Source organism: Squalius cephalus (genome assembly GCF_949319135.1).
Source record: "Squalius cephalus genome assembly, chromosome: 4".
Classification (NCBI taxonomy): Eukaryota; Metazoa; Chordata; class Actinopteri; order Cypriniformes; family Leuciscidae; genus Squalius; species Squalius cephalus.
Genome location: NC_137125.1, coordinates 37,954,956 through 37,974,899, shown reverse-complemented (window position 1 = coordinate 37,974,899; position 19,944 = coordinate 37,954,956). Strand labels below are relative to the sequence as shown.

Genomic DNA, 19,944 nt, shown 5'->3' with positions numbered 1-19,944 from the left:
CCTCAATTCCAATTCAGTTCCAATTCAGGAATTGAACTGTAATTCATAAAGCATTCTCAATTCAATTCTGAATGGTGCACAACCCTGGTGACTTCAGAGACCATTGATAGTATCCTCTATCCAGCTGACTGTGAATCTCTCAAGGAATAAAACAACTGGGAAACATAGGCCACTCTTTAAATGACTGGCTGAGTATTTAATGAAATCCCCAGACAAGACCCTTTAGCTGGATACTATAAAGTTGTAAGTCGCCTGTGTAATATCAGAATGATCCAACGTACATGTCCAGCCTTTTTATTTCCCTCCTTTCATGTTGTGTTTTTGTGTTTGACGTAAAGCTCTCTTTTGTTTCTAAATTAGAGATAATATCCTCTGTGTTTTGAGCAGAGCTGCTTAGAGATTTTAATGCTTACAATAAATTATTTTGTACAGTAACGCATCCTCGTCTAACTGTGTCTGTTATTGAGAGCAACCTCGATCCAGAGCTACTCTATGCCTATACGCTGCTTCAGTGCTTATGCTATTACAGGAAATTTCTTTGGGGGCAAGCATCAAAGGTTTTTGTTGTTGTGGGGTTAGTTAGGTTACGGCCCAACTTTATAGTGCCTCCAACAGCTCAATTTTCAATCATTTATCTGCTGATACCTTTTTAACCTTTTAGACATGACAAATTTGGTCACACTTTAGATCAGGGTCCAATTCTTACTATTAATTAACTATTAACTACGATGTTTGCCTCAATAAACTCCTAATTACTGCTTATTAATAGTTAATAATGTAGTTGTTAAGTTTAGGGATTGGGTATAAGGGATGTTGAATATGGTCATGCAGAATAAAGCATTCGTATGTTCTTTATAAGTAATAAACAGCCAATATCCTAGTAATATGCATGCTAATAAGCAACTAGTTAATAGTGAGAATTGGACCCTAAACTAAAGTGTTACCCAAAATTATTTTAATTTCCACCCAGAATATTGGCAGTCATCCTGGATTGATTTTCAAAACCATTATCGAGACTCTAGAGATGCAAGAATATTGAAATTTTGGCTGATATCAATTTGCTGATTATTTCCATGTTGTGGCTTATAGCCAATAAATGGCTGATAGTATAAATCTACACTGCTTTATAACATAATACATAAATAAATAAAACAGTAAATCATTTAAATAAAGTTTATTAAAATAATAGTGCTGCAAGTGGGTATCACAACATATGGTACACTGTAAAAAAAAAAAAAACATCCCCAAGTCAAAAATTTCTAGTGACTGATAACATCTAAATTTTTCAATTAGTCTGACGTATTATTTCTCATTGAGCCAATGTTAACAGACTATTGCAACAAGAATTGGACTTGGGCCAATTTAAAAATTTAGATGTGACCAGTCACTAGAAAATTTTGACTTGGAGAGGTTATACATTTTTTACAGTGTATTAAAGATGGATAAATATTCCATTTGAAAAAAAAAAATGTAATAATAGCGGAGGTATACGATTAGACGTGATTTCATGGTTATTATACAAAACTCCTTTTTTCAGTTTGAGTGACTGGCCCTCAAAATCTCTGTTGTTGGCTCAACATGAGCCTTGACTCATTCCACTATGTTTCACCTCTCAGAGAAATAATAAGTCCTGTGATCTGTGAGACTTCAAAAATCCTCAGGATATAAATAAATAATCCACCAGACAATGGAAAACTTTCCAATTGTGCTGACATTTCAGAACAAAGCACTACAAGAGACCATAAATCCTTTTTGTTCCGCCAATGCAAATTAATATCTTGCCATTTCCACAATACCTAGAATCAGAGTGCTTTCACATTCAAATCAATGGCGGGATTTGGACTGGATTCTCTCTTATGCTTTGTTCCCTGTAGACTCAGAAAAGAAGGGAAATAGATGCTTAAAGCCAGACAAATCACAGAAAGCCTTAATTTGCATCACATTTCAACAGTCAACACCCTCAAACCATTTTGGAAAATGTTGGATTTTTTTTTACAAATGGCATATTACAAGACAAGAATTTAGTACTTTTCCTCCAAAATTATTATTATTTTTTTTTTTTTACTTTTTTTTGGATGTGCTAGAAAATCCATCCATCCATGCTCAGCAGGGATACTGGAGCCAAGTGCTAAAAAATAATTATCTTTTATTTTTAAAAGGCACACAGTAATTTAGTTGCATTTTTTTTTTCCCCCACAATATTTTGTTGTTAAGTTGCACTTAAGGGATGGTCACATTAGCGGAATTTCGCAGGTAAAAAGGTTATTTGTCCATTGGCAATAGTGTAGCGATGCATAAATCAGCACTCACACGGAAATCACTTTCAAATCAATCTGTTTTCTTTTGTTCAGAGTGGCGAATATCCATAGAAAACCCGATGCGAAATCGGAAACATTTCAGAACAGTTGAAATGACTGGATTTTGTACAGAAAGATCCATATAACATGTGCATGTGCTAAATCAATGTCTTTAAATACAAAGACGTCTTTTATATGTTACAAGCAAACATCCCTAGTGATGACGCCACCAAAATGCAGCAATTCTTTGTTCAAAAAACATTTACAGCGGAAGGGGGAAGCTTGTACAAGACCCACAGAATCCACTGAGGACAAGACAGAGGCAAAGACTGGCAAAGGAAGCGGTCACATTTGCTGTGTGGCAGATTGTGAGGGCATATGTTTGATCTTTAAAGGCCAATCCTCCTGTGGCACAGGAATCAATAGCAATCTACTGACGGTAACAGCAGCACCAGCGACCACTGTTTTCCTGTGTATAGCACATAGAGTCTAATAGTTTCCTAAACCAACCCGTTCCGTAATGTTTAAGAGCTCATAATGTTAATTTTGATGTTTTTTCCTTGACAAAACCACATCATCATACCTCTTAAAAGATGTATTCGCCCCTTTACCCTTGGTTTCTGTGTTTGCTGTCAGATTATGTGTGTTCCCAGTGTTTGTTTTCTGGTTTATGGACTTTTGCCATACTGTTAAACCCTGTACTTGTCACTAGAGAATTTACTCCTGATTTGTTGTGGATTTGCAGTTTTTACTGTCAGTCAAGGTCATTGTACATTTAATACAGTATTGAGTGCTTTAGGCAAGCGTAACATTCATATCAAATGCTATTCCACTGTTTACTTGCCCCCTTCTGTCCTTGAAGCCAGTGTGAGGTTATTGAAATACTATGAACAGGAGGTAAGCTATGTTCCCATATCAAGTGAGCTGCCTGATTTCCCCACAGAGATTTCGTAGCGTGTTCAAGTTGGTAACACGAATTCGTCGCCATTGACCACCAGAAAGCTGCTTGGTTTAAAAGTGCACAATGAGGTTCACTCTTAAAAATGAAGGCTCCAAAAGGGGGGTTTCACTGCGATTCCATGGAAGAACTAGTTCCCCAAGGAAGTCTTCAGTGGACAGTTCTAAAACTCTAAAGAACCTTTTGTGGAAGGGAAAAGTTCCAAGGTTCTTCATGGAACCATTGATTGTTCTATTGGTTAACAGTAGTTAAATTAACATGAACTAACAATGAAAAATACTTAAAGCATTTATTCATTTTAGTTCATGTTAATTTCATACGGAAGTTTCTATACAATCTATATTCGATCATTTCTATACAGAAGTCTTTCTTGTTGAGAAACCTGACGCACATACAGTATGAATTCTCCCGCCTTTCACAGTTGTCAAAATTCATTTAAATTCATACTTTACTTTTTCAGTTTAAAGGGGTCATGAACTGCATTATTTTATAGTGTTTCCTGGGTGCACTTATAATGTTAGTGTGATTTTTACATAAAAAAGGGGCGTGTCTGCTGTGAGACTTCAATGTAAACGCCCACTGCTGTGATTGGCTAACATCTTTGCATATGAAATAGCTGAGTATTACATGTGGAACTCTCTTGAAAACTTTCAGCACATTTTTACTATTACATCTCTCAAGGTTAACAAATCGTGAAAAGTGTTGATTATAGCATTATATTTAGATTGTGACATGAAAGGTAGCAGTTATGAGCATTTAGCCGATCACAGACATGTTGAGTGCGTGAATGCAGTGAACTCGTCATTGCAACTTGATTTCTGCACACTCACTAATGCTTTCATCATAACTTACAGTGCAAATACAACGTAAATAAGATATCTGTTCATTATAATGGGAGTTTTGGATTCCAAAGCTAATGACTCAATTTATGTTCTAAAGCTAATGACTCAATAATACATAAAATAGCCCACACAATATACAAATATTGGTCATTTTATGTATATATATAAAATAATTTATAAAAATCGTAATGCATTCTGGTATTGCCTTATCATTAAAGCATGTATGCATGGTTATTTTTGATTCTCACAAAAATGTTGTACTCTTTGAAACAACTTTCACATCATCTCAACATCCATGCCTAATCACCAAAGAGATTTCACAGGCACCTTGTTCTCATTTATCTCGTCTCCCTTTGGAGTGATGCAGGTGATCAATGGCTGTCGACTACACTGGGCCCAGTGGGACGTCCTCAGAGGGAAACAGATACTCTGTCTGAGAGTCATCAGACAGACCTCAGATCGGTCTCATTCATCTAAGGTGATTATATGACTCTGGAGCCGAGATGCTATTGATCAGGGGTCAGAGAGCCACAAGACGGAGATATACATTATCTAACCCTCTTTGATACCTCACTGTAATCCATATTGCTAGGAGTAATCTTCTGTGCTGATGCTCTGATTTAGCCCAAGATGGAGAAGGAGAACATGGCAGATGATTTATAAGAACAAAGCACATATGAAATGGAGGGAAAGATGGTATAGCCTGAGACAGATAGGACAAATGTGCAGCCATTAGTGGGTGGAGAGAAACTCAGAAGCTCTTTAACCAGAACAGCAACCAGGTTCAACTTTCTTTCCCAACTCTCTTATAATCTCTCTCAGTCATGTTAGGTCAACAAGCACTTTTTACATGTGAGATAATTACCTTGTTATAAAATCTGAGCTACCTTTGTAGGCAGCTTTTTAAATGATGGAATAAAAACATTTTAAATGCTTTTCACAAGGGTAGGCTGGGAGAACATAAACCTAACATCAGGATTAAGATGTTATGTTTCATTAAATACTGGGAAAAAAAAAAAGCTTAAAATAATTAAAAATGGGTAGCTGTACCCAATATTGGCGGGGCATGTACTTATTATAGTCTCATTATACATCCTATTGTGTAGTTAGCTTAGCAAAACATTACAAATGCTAACGTTTCATAAAAGTAGATAATTTAATTATCAACACTACTTGTAGGCTACGTTTAACTCATTCAAAACTAAATAATATAGAAAAAAATAGTCTATTAAAATGAAAAAGTGGACTTTTTTGCTCAAAATTTGTGAGTTCTCTGTATTTTTATGCTTTTTAGACCATCATGCTGTTAGCTTAGCAACATGCTAATAACAACTATTCTATTGAAATCAGTTGTTAGTCATTTGAGGAGTGCTATTTGTGGCTGCCTATGTAGAGTTGCTATCGTTTAGGATTCATTTAGGATGTTGCTTTAGAAAGCAGATGCCTATTTAGACAGTAGGTTACAAGGGAGCTCACTAGGTCTGAAATCAGTGCTAATGAGAAGGAAGCAGGAACAACAGGTGATGTTCTAACTGTTCAATGTTAAATGGTGTCTCCTGCCCCCACTGAATCAACTATTAAAATCCCAGGCCTTTTGATAAAGGTAATTAGATATTGATTACATTGTAAATCCAATATCCGCTCGCATCTTCAAAAGGAGCTAGGCTGCTTTCACAGGAAATGCTCATAGGAACATTGGGTTGTTTACAAAGAAGAGAAATGGGTGTGATCACATCGAGCGTTTTGTATCTCAGCTTACCCATGTAGAACCCCTTATCTTTGGACAGTTATAGATTGGAGAAAAACAAATCTAGTTTAATTCTAGTTTAATATCTCTTGGTGAGAAATGGTGGTGTGATTATCAAAAAAAAACACATTAAATTACTAAAGCGTAATTAAACCCCCCTCAGCAAATATTTTAAAATTATAATGGTAAACGATAATACAGAACAGAGCACTGATAATAATAATGGAGCTTTTGAAAGACAAACTCTAAGGCCACTATGTTGTTGGAGATTGGAGATTAAATTTGTCTCCATTTCAGACACATTTTAGGGAAAGGTTGACAGAACTTCTGGGCGGTTATTATTTATTTCCTCAAGCAGATATTCAAATAGGATCATGCATGTTTTTAATATGTAATAATGATTTATAGATACATCTTCAAGTCTCAAGTCTTCATACAAGTTTGAACAAACCAAGTCAATGTGAAATGTACATTTACTTTTGCAATATGAGTTATCATATGACTTTATAGGACTTGGAATACAGTAAACTTATAGTCTACTTTATAGTTCTTGAATGGTATTTTATTATTATTATTTTATTTTATTTTTTGTCCTTGTCAGTCCTAGTCTTCTTTAACAATCCTTATAAGAAAAACAGCAGCATGAACATTCTTCAAAACATCTCCTTCTGTGTTCCAAATGTGATAAGGTGATTTGTGATTTGGTTTTGAAGGGTGATTAAATGACGATAGAATTGTTATTTTCAAGTGAATTAATTTATTAATGAATAAATCATTTGTATTAATTAATAATTATTAATTAATAATATTTTTTAATAAAAAAGGCTAATTTGCAAGTATACAATGTAATTTCATTTTTAATTAATTTTATTAGTTCATTTTATTTTACTATTACACTCACTCTCTTAAGCAATAACTGTTCAGAACAAAATGAAACAACAGAAAAGTGGGTGTAAAATAATATTTCTGGCTTTTGAACACAATCTCCGTTGAGATTTGTTTCTGATGAGATGTCCGCTGTGAGTTTTAGCGCACACACTCAGAGCTCAGAGTACACAATGACAGATTGAACATTGTTTTCCCCCTAAGATGTTCAGTCAACCCACTGTTTCTTTGTTTTCCCCTTTGATTTATTAAACTGAAACATCAAAGCATCAAAAATTTCCCCTTCCAAACGTGTCAAATGTTCTGAATTCGTTTAGATTTTATGTAAAAGGACTCTTTTCCCCAAATTCATTGTAGTACTCTTTGGTAATTAATGTTGCAGTTGAGTGATGTACAATAGATTTACTCTGATTGATCATTAGCAAAGCTATTGCTTGATATTGTGGAAACGCAAGGGATTTGCATGCATACTAATGCACGACTGTGTGAGGGAGAGGAAACATTTGCGAAATTATTCAAACGCTTCCGTCTTTTTGAAAAGGTTACCCTATAGATGAAACTGCCTTCCTCTGATCTCACTGTTGCTACAGAAGCACCACTTTTTTCACTGAACATTTAATTTTTTTGGATTTGAGCTAATACATGCCATACATGATTAATAACAGTGGCCATTCTGTCCAAAAAACTGAGCATCAATAATTCATTTGGAGGTTACAATGATTCATTTCGCTCTCCCTCTTTCTCCCATCAGCCAAAGCATTTGGTGCGTGTTGTTGTTTTGATCTGTTGTTGCAGCACTTTTCCAAATGGAAGAGAGGAGAGACAATATTAGCCATTGTCCTTGGCCATGATGCCACATTAGAGCCCAGAGCGAACCAAATGGCTGGTAAAACATCTTTACTTTGCTAATAAAAGAACGACTAATGTGTTTCCATTTTGTTGACTTTGTGTTCATATCTGGGTTGGAAAAAAATGGCCTCTAGTAACCTGTAAGGTTGAATTCATGTTGACTGGGACACATTTTGCCATTGGGATGACTGGGGAAAAGTGCCACAATCGACCTGAATTCACCACTAAATATAAAACACATTTAATTTTGATGGACAGAGGGAGCAGACAGGTACACTGTAAAAAGAAAAGAAAAGAAAAAAGTAAGTTACCTGGTTGCATTAAAATATTCACTTAATTGAAATTAAAGAGGTTGTATAATGCGCTCTTCGAAAGATGTAAAATACGTCTTTGATGTCCCCAGAGTGTGTATTGTGAAGTTATAGTTCAAAATACCCCACAGATTTTATATAGCATGTTAAAGTTGTCACGCAGTTTTTGTGTCTGTTCCTTTAAATGCAAATGAGCTGCTGCTCCCGGCACAGGGGGCGGAGCTTCAAGAGCTTGTGTCCTTTTACCTCACACAGACATGCACTGAAAATTTCATAAACTTTTAGCCTTTTATGTTCAAACCGGAGTCAGAAAGATGGAGAGACTCAAGAAGAAGTGACAACATGTAGACAACATTTCTGAATAGTTGGTTGGTGAATTTATGTAGGTTATGTGTAGTTATCTTCTAGTCATTAATTAGCATATTCAGTCTTGATAATCTATAAATCGTGTTCCGGGGCGGGGTTTATGTAAATTTTAGGGTTCATGATATCACTAACCCAGGAGGAGGAATGTCATGTAGTCCCTACCAGCCGTTTGTTGTAGTCCTTAAAAATATCTCCCTTTGCTTTGAACTTTGAGCATCATAACTTTGCAGATGTTGTTTAGGCTCAAACAGCAACATTACACACTAACTAAAGTTAGAAAAGTGAAATTATATTCAACCACCCCTTTAAACATTTGAGTTAATACAATGAAGGAGATTGGTGTAATAAATAGAAACTAAAAATATTAGTTACACAATTAGACACAATATGCGTTGTGTCGAGCAGCTCGCATCCATTAGATCACTTGCACTCTCTCTCTGCCAAAGAGCCAGTGAAGACTGCGAGAAAGCGAAGTACTGACACCTGCTGAAGTATTCTGGTAATAGTGAGGGATGTATTTTGAGCAATTTCTCCCATTCTGCCTCTCTCTTTCAATTTTATCTTTGACCTGGTGCCAAACTTTAGTCATCCTTAAAAGAAATACATAATTGCACAACCCTTTGAAAGCGTAAGGGTGAGGTTTATGTAGCGTTAAAATTGCCTTGAATGGATGTTCTGGAATTTTTGTCATGGTCCTTGATGTTCAGCCTTATGGATCAGAACAAATTTTCCAGTAACACTTGTGCTGCTGGACTGCAGTTTGCTTCTGGTTTCAGCTTCAGTGTCTACTTCTTTACAGTAGTATCTTACTAAATAAAGTGGTTCTAATTTGCACTTTATTACACATACTGTCATAGACTTCAATTGTCTAAACATGGGAGGATATTTGAAAGGTAGTGACCCAGAAGGTAAATGTGATTTCAAGTTTTTCAAGTACATGGATCAACATCTTTATCGATCCTGGAACAACATTCCAATCAACCAATCAGATTTGAGGGACATCAGTGTTATCACCTTCTACATTCTAGTGTTATTCACCTGTGATTTTAAGGATAAATTACAGGTAGGGGTTAGGTTTAGGGGTGAGGATATGGTTAGGACCAAATTTTCTGACAGAAATGTTGTTCCAGGATCAACAAAATATGTAGATCTTGGCAAAATCAAGGTGACTTGAACTAGAACCAGATTTTATTTATGATTTTTTTTTCTTATGTTCACCAAGCCTGCATATATTTGATCAATAATAAACAGCAATATTGTAAAAACTTAAAATAACTATTTTAATATAAAATGTAATTTATTCCTGCGATGCAACGCTGAATTTTCAGCATCATTACTTCAGTCTTCAGTGTCACATGATCCTTCAGAAATCATTCTAATATGCTGATTTGATGCTCAGGGAACATTTATTATTATTATCAGTTTTGAAAACGGTTTAATTTTTGTGGAAAGCATGACACGTGAAGGAAAGAAAAAAGCTGCTTCCAAAAGCTGCTTGAACATGAAGGTTACATTTACAGGTGTGTGTTGTTCATTTCACACTTCTTTTACGTGAGAAACAACTCTAGACAACTGATAAATGCAACTCTGTTGACTGTTGTGAGGCGCAAGATTATTTTCAGCTGTGAGCAGCTAATGAAGCTATTTCTCACTGTGACATTTTTATTGTGAAAAATGTTTTATTTACAGATTACAGTCTCAGGTGCATATTATGCCTGTTTTGAGGAGTTTTAAGTCAAGGATCGATCGTGTCCACTGCTGTTTATCTATCTAGTAAAGGAGGTCATTCAGGCCTATGGACAGCAGCCACAAGATCGAAACGTGAACATGTGACCTGGAGGCAAAGATGAATGAAGGAGGACAGATAGGACTTATCAGCACTTCATGATGGAAAGGTATAGGGAAAAAGTCCTCATGTTTTTAAGTAATTCTTGTCACTGTCCAGCTTTGCAGACACTGAAGGATTGATCAAATCAGCCAATGACTGGATTTTCCTTTCAGACAGAACCACTATACATTCCTTTTTTCATCAGTTCTGCTGATTTTTCAGAGCATAACTATAACTTTTCTTTTTGGAACTGCCATTATGATAAGTTGGAGATATTTTTTATAGTTCAATAAATTTGTTCTTTGAACGCTCTACAAAGTTGACTGATAAAGTGAACGCCTCAACCTGTAAAGAGCAGACGGAGGCAGAATTACAGCGCACAATACAGCTATTTTATTCGGTTGAATTTCAACTTTTTTATGACATTTGTGACACTTTTTTCATATATTACATTGACTTTGGAGTAACAGTCAGTGCGGAGTCTGAATAATGCCGAACACTTCATCTTACTGTGTTGACACCTGTGGCTTCAGGGTTCAAGCTACTTTTATATATGCTTGAAATATGTCAAACCTGCAACGTCTGACTTGTTTGAAAAATCAGACACCAGATCATGGGAATGTTTATGACAGGTTTATTCAAGGCACTGTCAGTCTTGCTAATTGGAAATGATTATTAAGGTAGAAAAGGCACTGATTGCTTATTTATGTTTCTTTCTTTTTTTTTTTTCTTTTTTTTTAGCTCTTCAACTGCAACGCATACAAAAGAAATAAACAGACACAAATTAACTTTAGGATATTAAGGTCAACATATCTGCAAAATGTACATGTGAAGTCGACTTTGAAAGTAATTGTTTCTGTACAACAAATCTATATCGGGGTCATTTATTATAAATCTTTTTAAAATCTGTTTTAAAGCGCATGAGAAAAGTTATGAAAATTGAAATCTTTGCATTCATTAAAACAACTAAACAAAACAAACAGCAAAAACAATCTAATGAACATTTTAATTAAATGACTCTAAAAATGTCAAGTGGTGTAACCACATATTGCCGATTTGTTTTTTCTTTTGCGTTTTTTGCATACAGATGAAAATTTTGTCAAAATGATCCCCGTTCAAATGAAAGTGACTAAAAACGCTGTATTATTCACGGCAGGCCAGTAGCTGGCGATGTCACTTTGTAAAGAAAAAAATGCGCCTTTAGACTGCAACACGTAATACACAATGGCATGGCATCACCGTTTTCACAAATTCACGTTTTTGTAGTTTACACGGAGACGATAAAGGTATTGTTCTCAAATACGCTTTCAAAAGTTTGTGTTTTCAGGCCCCCAAAATGCTTTTGCCGTTTTCCGCTTTATTTTTTCCATAAAGTTGTCCATTTTTAGTTGAAAACGGTGTAGTGTAAACAGCCCCTCAGTTTGTCGGTCATTGTGTATAATATACAAAGCTGTTACATTAGTGTTTAACTTTACCTTGTGGATTATTGTGACATCTTGGTTTACCTTCTTTGTTTTGTAAATAAACATGCTCCATCTCGTTGTTTATAAGCGAATAAAAAAAAATTACACCTTATATATACATGGTATATATCATTATTTGAGGTTATACCATTTCATTTGAAAATCTGCACTAACATGTACTGCAGTGATCTGGCAGATAAAAGGTTTTCCAAATATTAATACTTGGCAGATAAAAGATTTTCCAAATATTAATACTTTTTTTTTCTTAAATAAAAAAATAATAATTATCATGGTAAAACATTTTACAATAATTTCAGTCATTCACTGGTTACACCACCCTGACATGTTTTATTTTAATATTCACAAAAAAAAAAATAAAAAAAATAAAAAAAAAAATAGAACTTGAACACTTTTATCCTAATAGTTCAGTATTCTGCTCATTGTCTGTATGAATTGCATCAATACACTTTGGATTAACTTAAAGGGATAGTTCATCCAAAAGTTAAAATGGTCATCATTTACACAACTGTGCTTGTTGATGTGCGAAAACCAGTGAGGTTTGTTCTTGTAAATCAAGAAAACATGATTGAGCGTCCATGTTTACCATATTTGATGAATGTATGTGCATTGATCAAAGTTTATATGTGAATAAAAGGTTACAATATGTCTATCATATACAGTGCTATGCATAAGTTTAGACACCCATGTTAAAGTTGACTAAAAAGAGGAATAAAAAATCATCTTTTGGAAATTGAACTTAATGCCTTAATTTAAAAAAATAGGAAAAATCCAACCTTTAAGGACACCAATTTTCTTTGTGAATGAATAATGTATCGTAAATAAATAAATGTTCTTCCTTAAAATACAGGGTGCATAAGTCTGGACACCCCTATGTTAAATTCCCATAGAGGCAGGCAGATTTTTATTTTTAAAGGCCAGTTACTTCATGGATCCAGGATACTATGCATCCTGATAAAGTTCCCTTGGCCTTTGGAATTAAAATAGCCCCACATCATCACATAGGGATGAACATAAGGAAGAACATTTATTTATTTACGATACATTATTCATTCACAAAGAAAATTGGTGTCCTTAAAGGTTGGATTTTTCCAATTTTTTTTAATTAAGGCATTAAGTTCAATTTCCAAAAGATGATTTTTTATTCCTCTTTTTAGTCAACTTTAGCATGGGTGTCTAAACTTATGCATAGCACTGTAAAGTGATCGTGTCTCTTCAGAAGAAGAGGAAGAAACTGCTCAATTCATATGAATGATTTTTTTGCAATGCCTCTATGTACTATGGTTGTGTGAGACAAAAATCATGAGACTACTTAAAATATCTTCATCTGTATTCTGAAGATTAAAGTTTTATGAGTTTGGAATGGCATGAGAGTAAGTAAATGATGACAGAATTTCTGGATGAACAATCCCTTTAATTCCAGAATACTCCAGAAAAAAAAAGAGCGCCACATCTTTGACCCATATGTAATTTAACTTTGTATAAATATATACAGATGAACATACATACATATATATGCATATTCTTCAAGTTATATAATCATCTTGTGTCAACATTTTAGAATCTCCACTGTATAAACTCAACTTCAATCCACTACTGACCACAGAAACCAAATATAGGCACCTTTAAGAATTCCTTAATTAGCACTGACCCTTGATCAGACAAGCCCGTGTTTGTCCAAGATAAATGATGGATCCGCGAGCGAGCTGCAGTTATCTTTATTTGACTGTTTTAATGAAGGTAGATATGGCCTCATTTGATATTGTAAAAAATGTAAGTCAATAAAATGGTGTGATTGTGCAAGAAAAGCAAAGAGCAGCTTTTTGCTGAAATTTCAACTTTAAAAAGAGTCTTTGTTCCATCTGAGAACAGCAGCAGTCTTTGGGGAGAGAATGTAGTGAGTGTAGACAAAGTCCTTTTAAGGCCCTTTTCTTTCTTTTGTAGGTTATAAACACACAAGCGCCGCTCCTGAAACTGCCTGAAATTTTCAAACTGCCAAGATTGTTTCACGAATAACTCGTATTTCACATTATGAATAAAACTGGACTAAAGCAGGATCACACATTTGCCTCTTTAACTCAAATCACGTTAAAAACTTTTTTCCCCCCAGCCTGATCCATCCAATGCACATGCTCGTTCTAGAGTAAAAAGAAGCCCAGCTGGCTCTTTTCAAAATAAAAGTGGAACTTCCAGTCTTTCTGTTACCATATTCAGTGTCGCAATTTCTTCCATTTATTTTCTACAAGTTGTCCATCTCCTCCCCCTTTTACTATCTCTTCTATTGGTGTAGTAAGTGTGTTTGGCCAGCAGGGCGGCACTGTTGTTCTCTGGGAACTTGTCTTGGACAGTCATTGCCTTGTTGTTTCAAAGGAGAAATAAAAGTTGCTGCTTCTCAAAGTCCATAAAAGTTATTTTTAATATCACGCAGGTGTCCCCACGTCACTGGCCACGACATGTCTGATAGACGTTTCATGCTAATAGATCGCTCCATGCTTAATGTTGTGTTAACCGTCAGGAGCTTTTCGCAGCCATCGGTAAAACTGCTGCTGGAACAGGATGTGCCACTTTACATTAGCTTGAACGATCTCAACGGCTCGAGCGAACGCAGGTGCCGACTCTCCCCCGCTGGTCAGGATGAACTCTTTCAGCTGAGGAGAAGATAAACAGTTTTCATTAACATGATAATCGTATTGTATCTGATGGATCAGATATAGAGAGTTTTGTGAGTAAGTGGCACCTTCATCTCTGATAGTTAAACAGCGTCAGAATATACGACGCATTTACATGCAAATGCCTGACATGTAATTTAGCAGATAACAGTGATGTTTATGATAATGAGCAGTGGGAATGGATTTGAAGTAAACAGAATTATCTGTGTTGTTTTTGTGGAAGAGAAAGACACTTGGGTGTCTGTCAAAAAAAAAAAGAGCCTCTAACATCAATTACAATCATGAAAATCTCATTAAAAATCTCTATTTACCAAATAACACGTTACGAAAACGATTCCCACTTCCTGAGGTCATGAGATCGACATGAACGAACATGCGCTGGGATTCAGTATTTAAGCTGCTAATTTGGTCTCGATTTATTTCAAAATTGCTGTTCGTTGAAAAGAAACAAAACAATCAATTGAAACCTACAGCGTTCAAAGTATCACTGACCTAATGGTGAATCTGTGGATGAAGTGCTCTGGCAGCAGCTGATTGTCAATGACAGTATGCTAATGCTCTGTTTAAGAAAACACTGAGGGGGTTCGTATTATCGCTGTGTGAATGATAAAATGTGGAAGGCGAAGTCAGCTGGATGAGAAAGTGCTGCGCTGCAGTGAGAAGCATCAGCAGTCTGTGTCCTCTGGGACTGAAGCTGAATGAATTTGAATAAGTGAATATACGTTCCATTTCCTGTAATATGGTTAAGCAGTTACATTGAGGAAATAACCCAATGAAACAGACCAGAGCACATTTCTGCAGGCTTCAAAGTTTACTTTTACTCATTTTCTCCATCTCAAGAATTTTGCTGACCAACGTTTCTTGTAAGTATTAATGTTCCACGAAGATTGGTCAATAGTTCATTAGTGCTTTAGATTGAATGGAGGTGTATAAGACTCAGGGTGGTGTATAAATCCAGACTCACCTCATTCAACTCGGCCTCAGTGTTGAGAAACTCCGTCACGCCGCTGATTAATTTTGAGTTCATAAATAAAGCTTCTCCATACCTGCGAATGAGAGACATGGAGTTCAAGCTCTGTCATTAAAAACACTGGAGCACCATTTTAATGAGCTCAGTAGCAAACAAACACCAACTGATATTTCCCATAATGCTCTCTGGTCCTCCAACCACAAACAAGAAATAACATTCACTAATAAATATCTTATGAGTGTGCGAATGTAAAATTCATCTCAGGGACTGAGAGGAAGGTTAAAGTCACTGATAAACAGAGATGAATGAAGCTACATTCACCTGGAATTCAATATGTCCCACTTCTCACGGAAAAATCTCCATGCTAGATGTCTTCCCAGCGGATTGCGGCCCACATGTATGATGACATCGATCACGTCCTGATCCGGCACCAGGTCAGAGGTGAGGGACAGATTCAGGAGCCTGTGGACAACACAATAAATGAGAGTTTCCTTAGTTAGTTATCATATTTGTGATCTTGACTAATTTTGCAATTCGTAATTAATTTTGCTATCATTTCTATGCTAGTTTTAAGCTCCGGTAAATCTGAGATACAAAACACATTATTCTTCCCACGTTTTCATTAAAGACAGCCACTGACAGGCCTGGCGAAACACAATTACTCAAATATGTTCTCAATACTGTGAGTCAGCATCTTCAAAAAGTAATTAACCTGAGAAGTCCAAATCAAATGCAGATAGACCCATTCGATTCAAATTGGTGCAAAATGTCAAGTAGATGAAAAAAGAAATAGGAAATAAGGTGTTACACATAAAGACGCTTCCACGGTGCACAAGTTTTCAATTTGCAATAACAAGAGGGGTAATTGCTTGATATGATTTGGTTTGTTATTTCAGTTCAACTGCTCTTTTGGGCTTTTGACTTTCTTTCGTCTTCAAGTCATTTGTGGAACCTTTTCACAAACACCCTGGAGATTATCACCACGGTGACAAACACATCTGTGTGTGGACGGCAGCTTCACAGCTCGCAAACGTGACATCCTGCTTCCTCTGTGGACAAGTGTGAACGCTTTCAGAAGAGTTTCTTTGCTGTGCTAATTCTACAATCACTTTTTTAAGTTCAGATCAGCATGTTTATTTTAGCATACTACTGTCTTGAGTATACAGTATGTACACTGTGCACAGCATGAACATTTTCTATATGTGAAGGATACCTACATTTACCGAAATACAGTATACAACCAGAGCACACTATGTGTAATACTGTATCCCACAATGCAATGAGCTTGAACTAACCATCCATTCCTAGTGTTTATACATCTTTGTTGATCCTGGAAACACATTCCAATCAACCAATCAGATTTGAGGAACAAGGGTTACATGTAGGTGCTTCTACATCAGTGTTATTCACCTGTCAGTTTCCTATGATTTTAGGGATAACTTATGCGTAGGGTTAGGTTTAGGGGTGAGGATATGGTTAGGATTTAATTTTCAAACAGGAATGTTGTTCCATGATCAGATCAACTGAATATGTTGACCCAGGAACAAGCCTAACTCTGCAAAATCAGGACGTGCCATAATTTACAATATTTTACATTATTTAAAAAAAAAAATTCTATACTGTAGACAGTTCACAGTATTCAGTAAGCAGTACGCTACGCTATTTTCATTCAGTCTCTAAGGCTGCACAACATCTCTAGTTTAGCAGTCAGAGCAGAGGTGAGATCAGCAAACACACACACACACACGCACACATACACACACACAAATTCCAGTAGCGGGGAAAAATTGTATTCAGCCCACTAGATCACAACACACGTCATCCAAAAAACTAATAATGGAGGAGGGGGATACAATTTACTTCATGCCATAGAAATCAATACTAAACAGAGTCCATACACCCCATCCTTCAGACTCAGTGATTGAAGCACGTTTACTAGCTCACTCCAAACACAGGCCAGTTTTCTCTGCGGTAGATTAAATATCACAAACACACACATTCTCACACACAGCTCATCTGAGACGGGGGGCTTTGCTTGTGCATGTTGTGTGAAATTTAAGTGTGTCTAAAATCAGTGAACTGCTGCTAGAGGTCCTGTCTTTTAAATCCAACACTAGAGCAAAGGTGGACGTCTGAATGCTGCAGTAGTCATGAAATATTTTACCTTGACTGTTCCAAGCTGGTGGAATGACCTGCCTATCTCAACCCGAGCTGCTGAGTCTTTAGCCATCTTCAAGAATCTACTAAAGACGCATCTCTTTCGCCAGCATTTGACTCAATAATACTTACTATTCTATATCTATAATATAAAAAAATCATTGCTATGTGTGCTGCGCTGTTCTAGCTGAAACTGGTCACAACATTTCTATATTGTTGCCCTATTGTTGATTAGACTGCTTCTATTGCTCTCTTCATTTGTAAGTCGCTTTGGATAAAAGTGTCTGCTAAATGATTAAATGTAAATGTAAATATTTCAGCCCTGAGGGGCTCTGAATGTAAACGCCACCAGCATCACTTCAAAAAAAGACATGTTCCTGAGAATGTGTAGTTTTATACTTAAATGGCTTTTTAAAGGAGAATCACCATTAAGTGAGTAAGTTAGACGTAGACTTTTTAATCAGGGTTTAAGGAATCACTCATTTGAGACTTCATTTGAGGGAAGTAGTCAGACATTTGCACATTTGAATCATGATAGTGCTGTTGAGGAACATCTGATCTTTCCAAAGTCACACTGTTCAGGTAGCCAGGTATAAAGTCATGGATATTCAGACACAAATCCAATTGGGCATATTAGGGCTGGTAGAGTGGTTACATGTTAATTTATCCACACTAAGAGATGTTGTACATTGACATTAGCTTATAAAACGGAAGATTTTTGACGCTTCCTTATTGGACTTCATTTACTTCTGAAGTTTAATACATAATTAGATCTTCATTATGTGGCACTAAAACAAATCTTGTTAATGAAAGATATTTGAAGCACATAAAGCAACACTAAATCATCTCTAGGCAACAATGAATGAGGCATTACCATCACATTGAACAGAGATGCCAAACATCTTTATTTCATGGGAAATCATTAAATGGAAGAAAAAAATAAGTGTAGAGCTCCAGATATCAACAGTAAAAAATTCAGTTACAGATTCTTCACACATCATGCCTACACCATGCATTGTAGCAATAGGTGCCAGTTTCTAATTAGCATGTGAGTGTTGCTACAGTTTTTTCCTCACTACCGCTGCTCTCACCCCACATCATTGTTGTGTGGTGTGGAAAAAGGTTTCTTGGCATTTGTATGCACATTTCTCAAAAAAGTTAAGCTAGTCTACTCTTCCAACATGTGTTTTAGAATATGGTTAGCCACATTAGATCCAAACTACCAGCCAAGATGGTTTGGCAGCTCTAACCAGGTTGACCTTTGCCTCACTGACTGCTGGTCCAGCTGACCAACCACCTAAACAAGGTTGAACCAGCTAATGGCCATAATGTATGTTTCAGTCACCTAGAAAAAAAAATTATAGGTGATTTTGCCAGTTAGGATGTGTTCCTGGGTCTTGGAACAGGATTTACAATTAAAAAAACAAAAAGAAAAAACAATAGTCCTAACCAAATTTAACCCTTACCAATAACCATTGTTGGTGTTAAGCCAACCTAATGTAAGCCAGGAACAAGAGTAGAGGATGGTCAAGCTCGAGACTGAGTCCACATGCTCCTGAGTCCATCAAAAGACCATATTTTTATTGGTCCAAGTCCAAGGCCAAACATTGATTCAGGAGCATGTAGACTCAGTCTTGACTCAGACCTCTTCTGGTCTCAGTCTTGACTCAAACTCGACCCTCTTCTGGTCTCAGTCTTGATTCAACTTGACCCGGACTTCAATGAGCTGGTCTCTACAACACTGTCAATAACTACCACTAAATCAGAAGGAAGAGAGCATTATATTTAAAGCTTCATTGTCAACCCCAAGTACTCAGGGGGTGGACAATGAAACAATGAAACAGAAACCTGGTTTTAGACCACAATAATTTGTTAATTTGGTGTGTGGCCTCCTGTTGTGGCTAATACATAAATTCATCTTGAGAATGACAGATACAAGTCAAGTGGTAAGAGGGATTTTGAGCTATCCCTCTTGCAGAACAGTGGCCAGTTCAATATGTGATGCTGGTGGACAAGTTTCCTGACTTGCTTATCCAAAATACCCCAAAGTGGCTCAATAATATTCAGATCTTGTGACTGTGCAGGCCATGGGAGATGTTCAACTCCACTTTCATGTTCATCAGACCATTCTGTCACAAGTCTTGCTGTGTGTATTTGTGCATCATCATGCTGATACACGGCCCCACCTTCAGGATGCAATGTTGGAAGCATTGGGTGCAATGGTTTGGTAGACCTCGGCAGTGACGCACCCATCTAGCACAAGTAGTGGGCCTAGGGAATGCCATGATATTGCAGCCCAAACTATCTCTGATCCAGCCTGTGCTTTACTCTGGGCATGTAACAGTCTGGGTGTTAAGATTTTTGGGGGAATCTCTACATCTTAACTCACTCAGATGTGGGAAAGACAGTGAAGGTGGACTCAGAGAACAACACATGTTTAAAATTTTCCACAGGCCAAGATTTCCACCGCTGGCACCATTGAACATTTGGTATTGGTACGAGTGACCAAAGGTTTGGCTATAGCAGCCCAACCATAATACCACCACAATATTTACCCTGTAGGAACTGAGAGACAGAGATGATT

At 36.5% G+C, this 19,944-nt stretch overlaps 1 protein-coding gene across 1 annotated transcript in view; it reads right to left on the bottom strand.

Moving 5' to 3' along the window:
- Nucleotides 1-12,821: 12,821 nt before the first annotated feature.
- Nucleotides 12,822-19,944, bottom strand: part of LOC307156791 (thyrotropin-releasing hormone-degrading ectoenzyme-like) — a 126,001-nt gene continuing 118,878 nt past the window's right edge. Inside the window, exons 17-19 of the mRNA XM_079868335.1 lie at nucleotides 15,525-15,665; nucleotides 15,198-15,279; nucleotides 12,822-14,212 (exon numbers count right to left, since the gene is read on the bottom strand). Of these exons, the coding sequence (XP_079724461.1) occupies nucleotides 14,069-14,212; nucleotides 15,198-15,279; nucleotides 15,525-15,665 (367 nt within the window). The 3' untranslated portion in view covers nucleotides 12,822-14,068. The remainder of the gene's footprint in view (nucleotides 14,213-15,197; nucleotides 15,280-15,524; nucleotides 15,666-19,944) is intronic.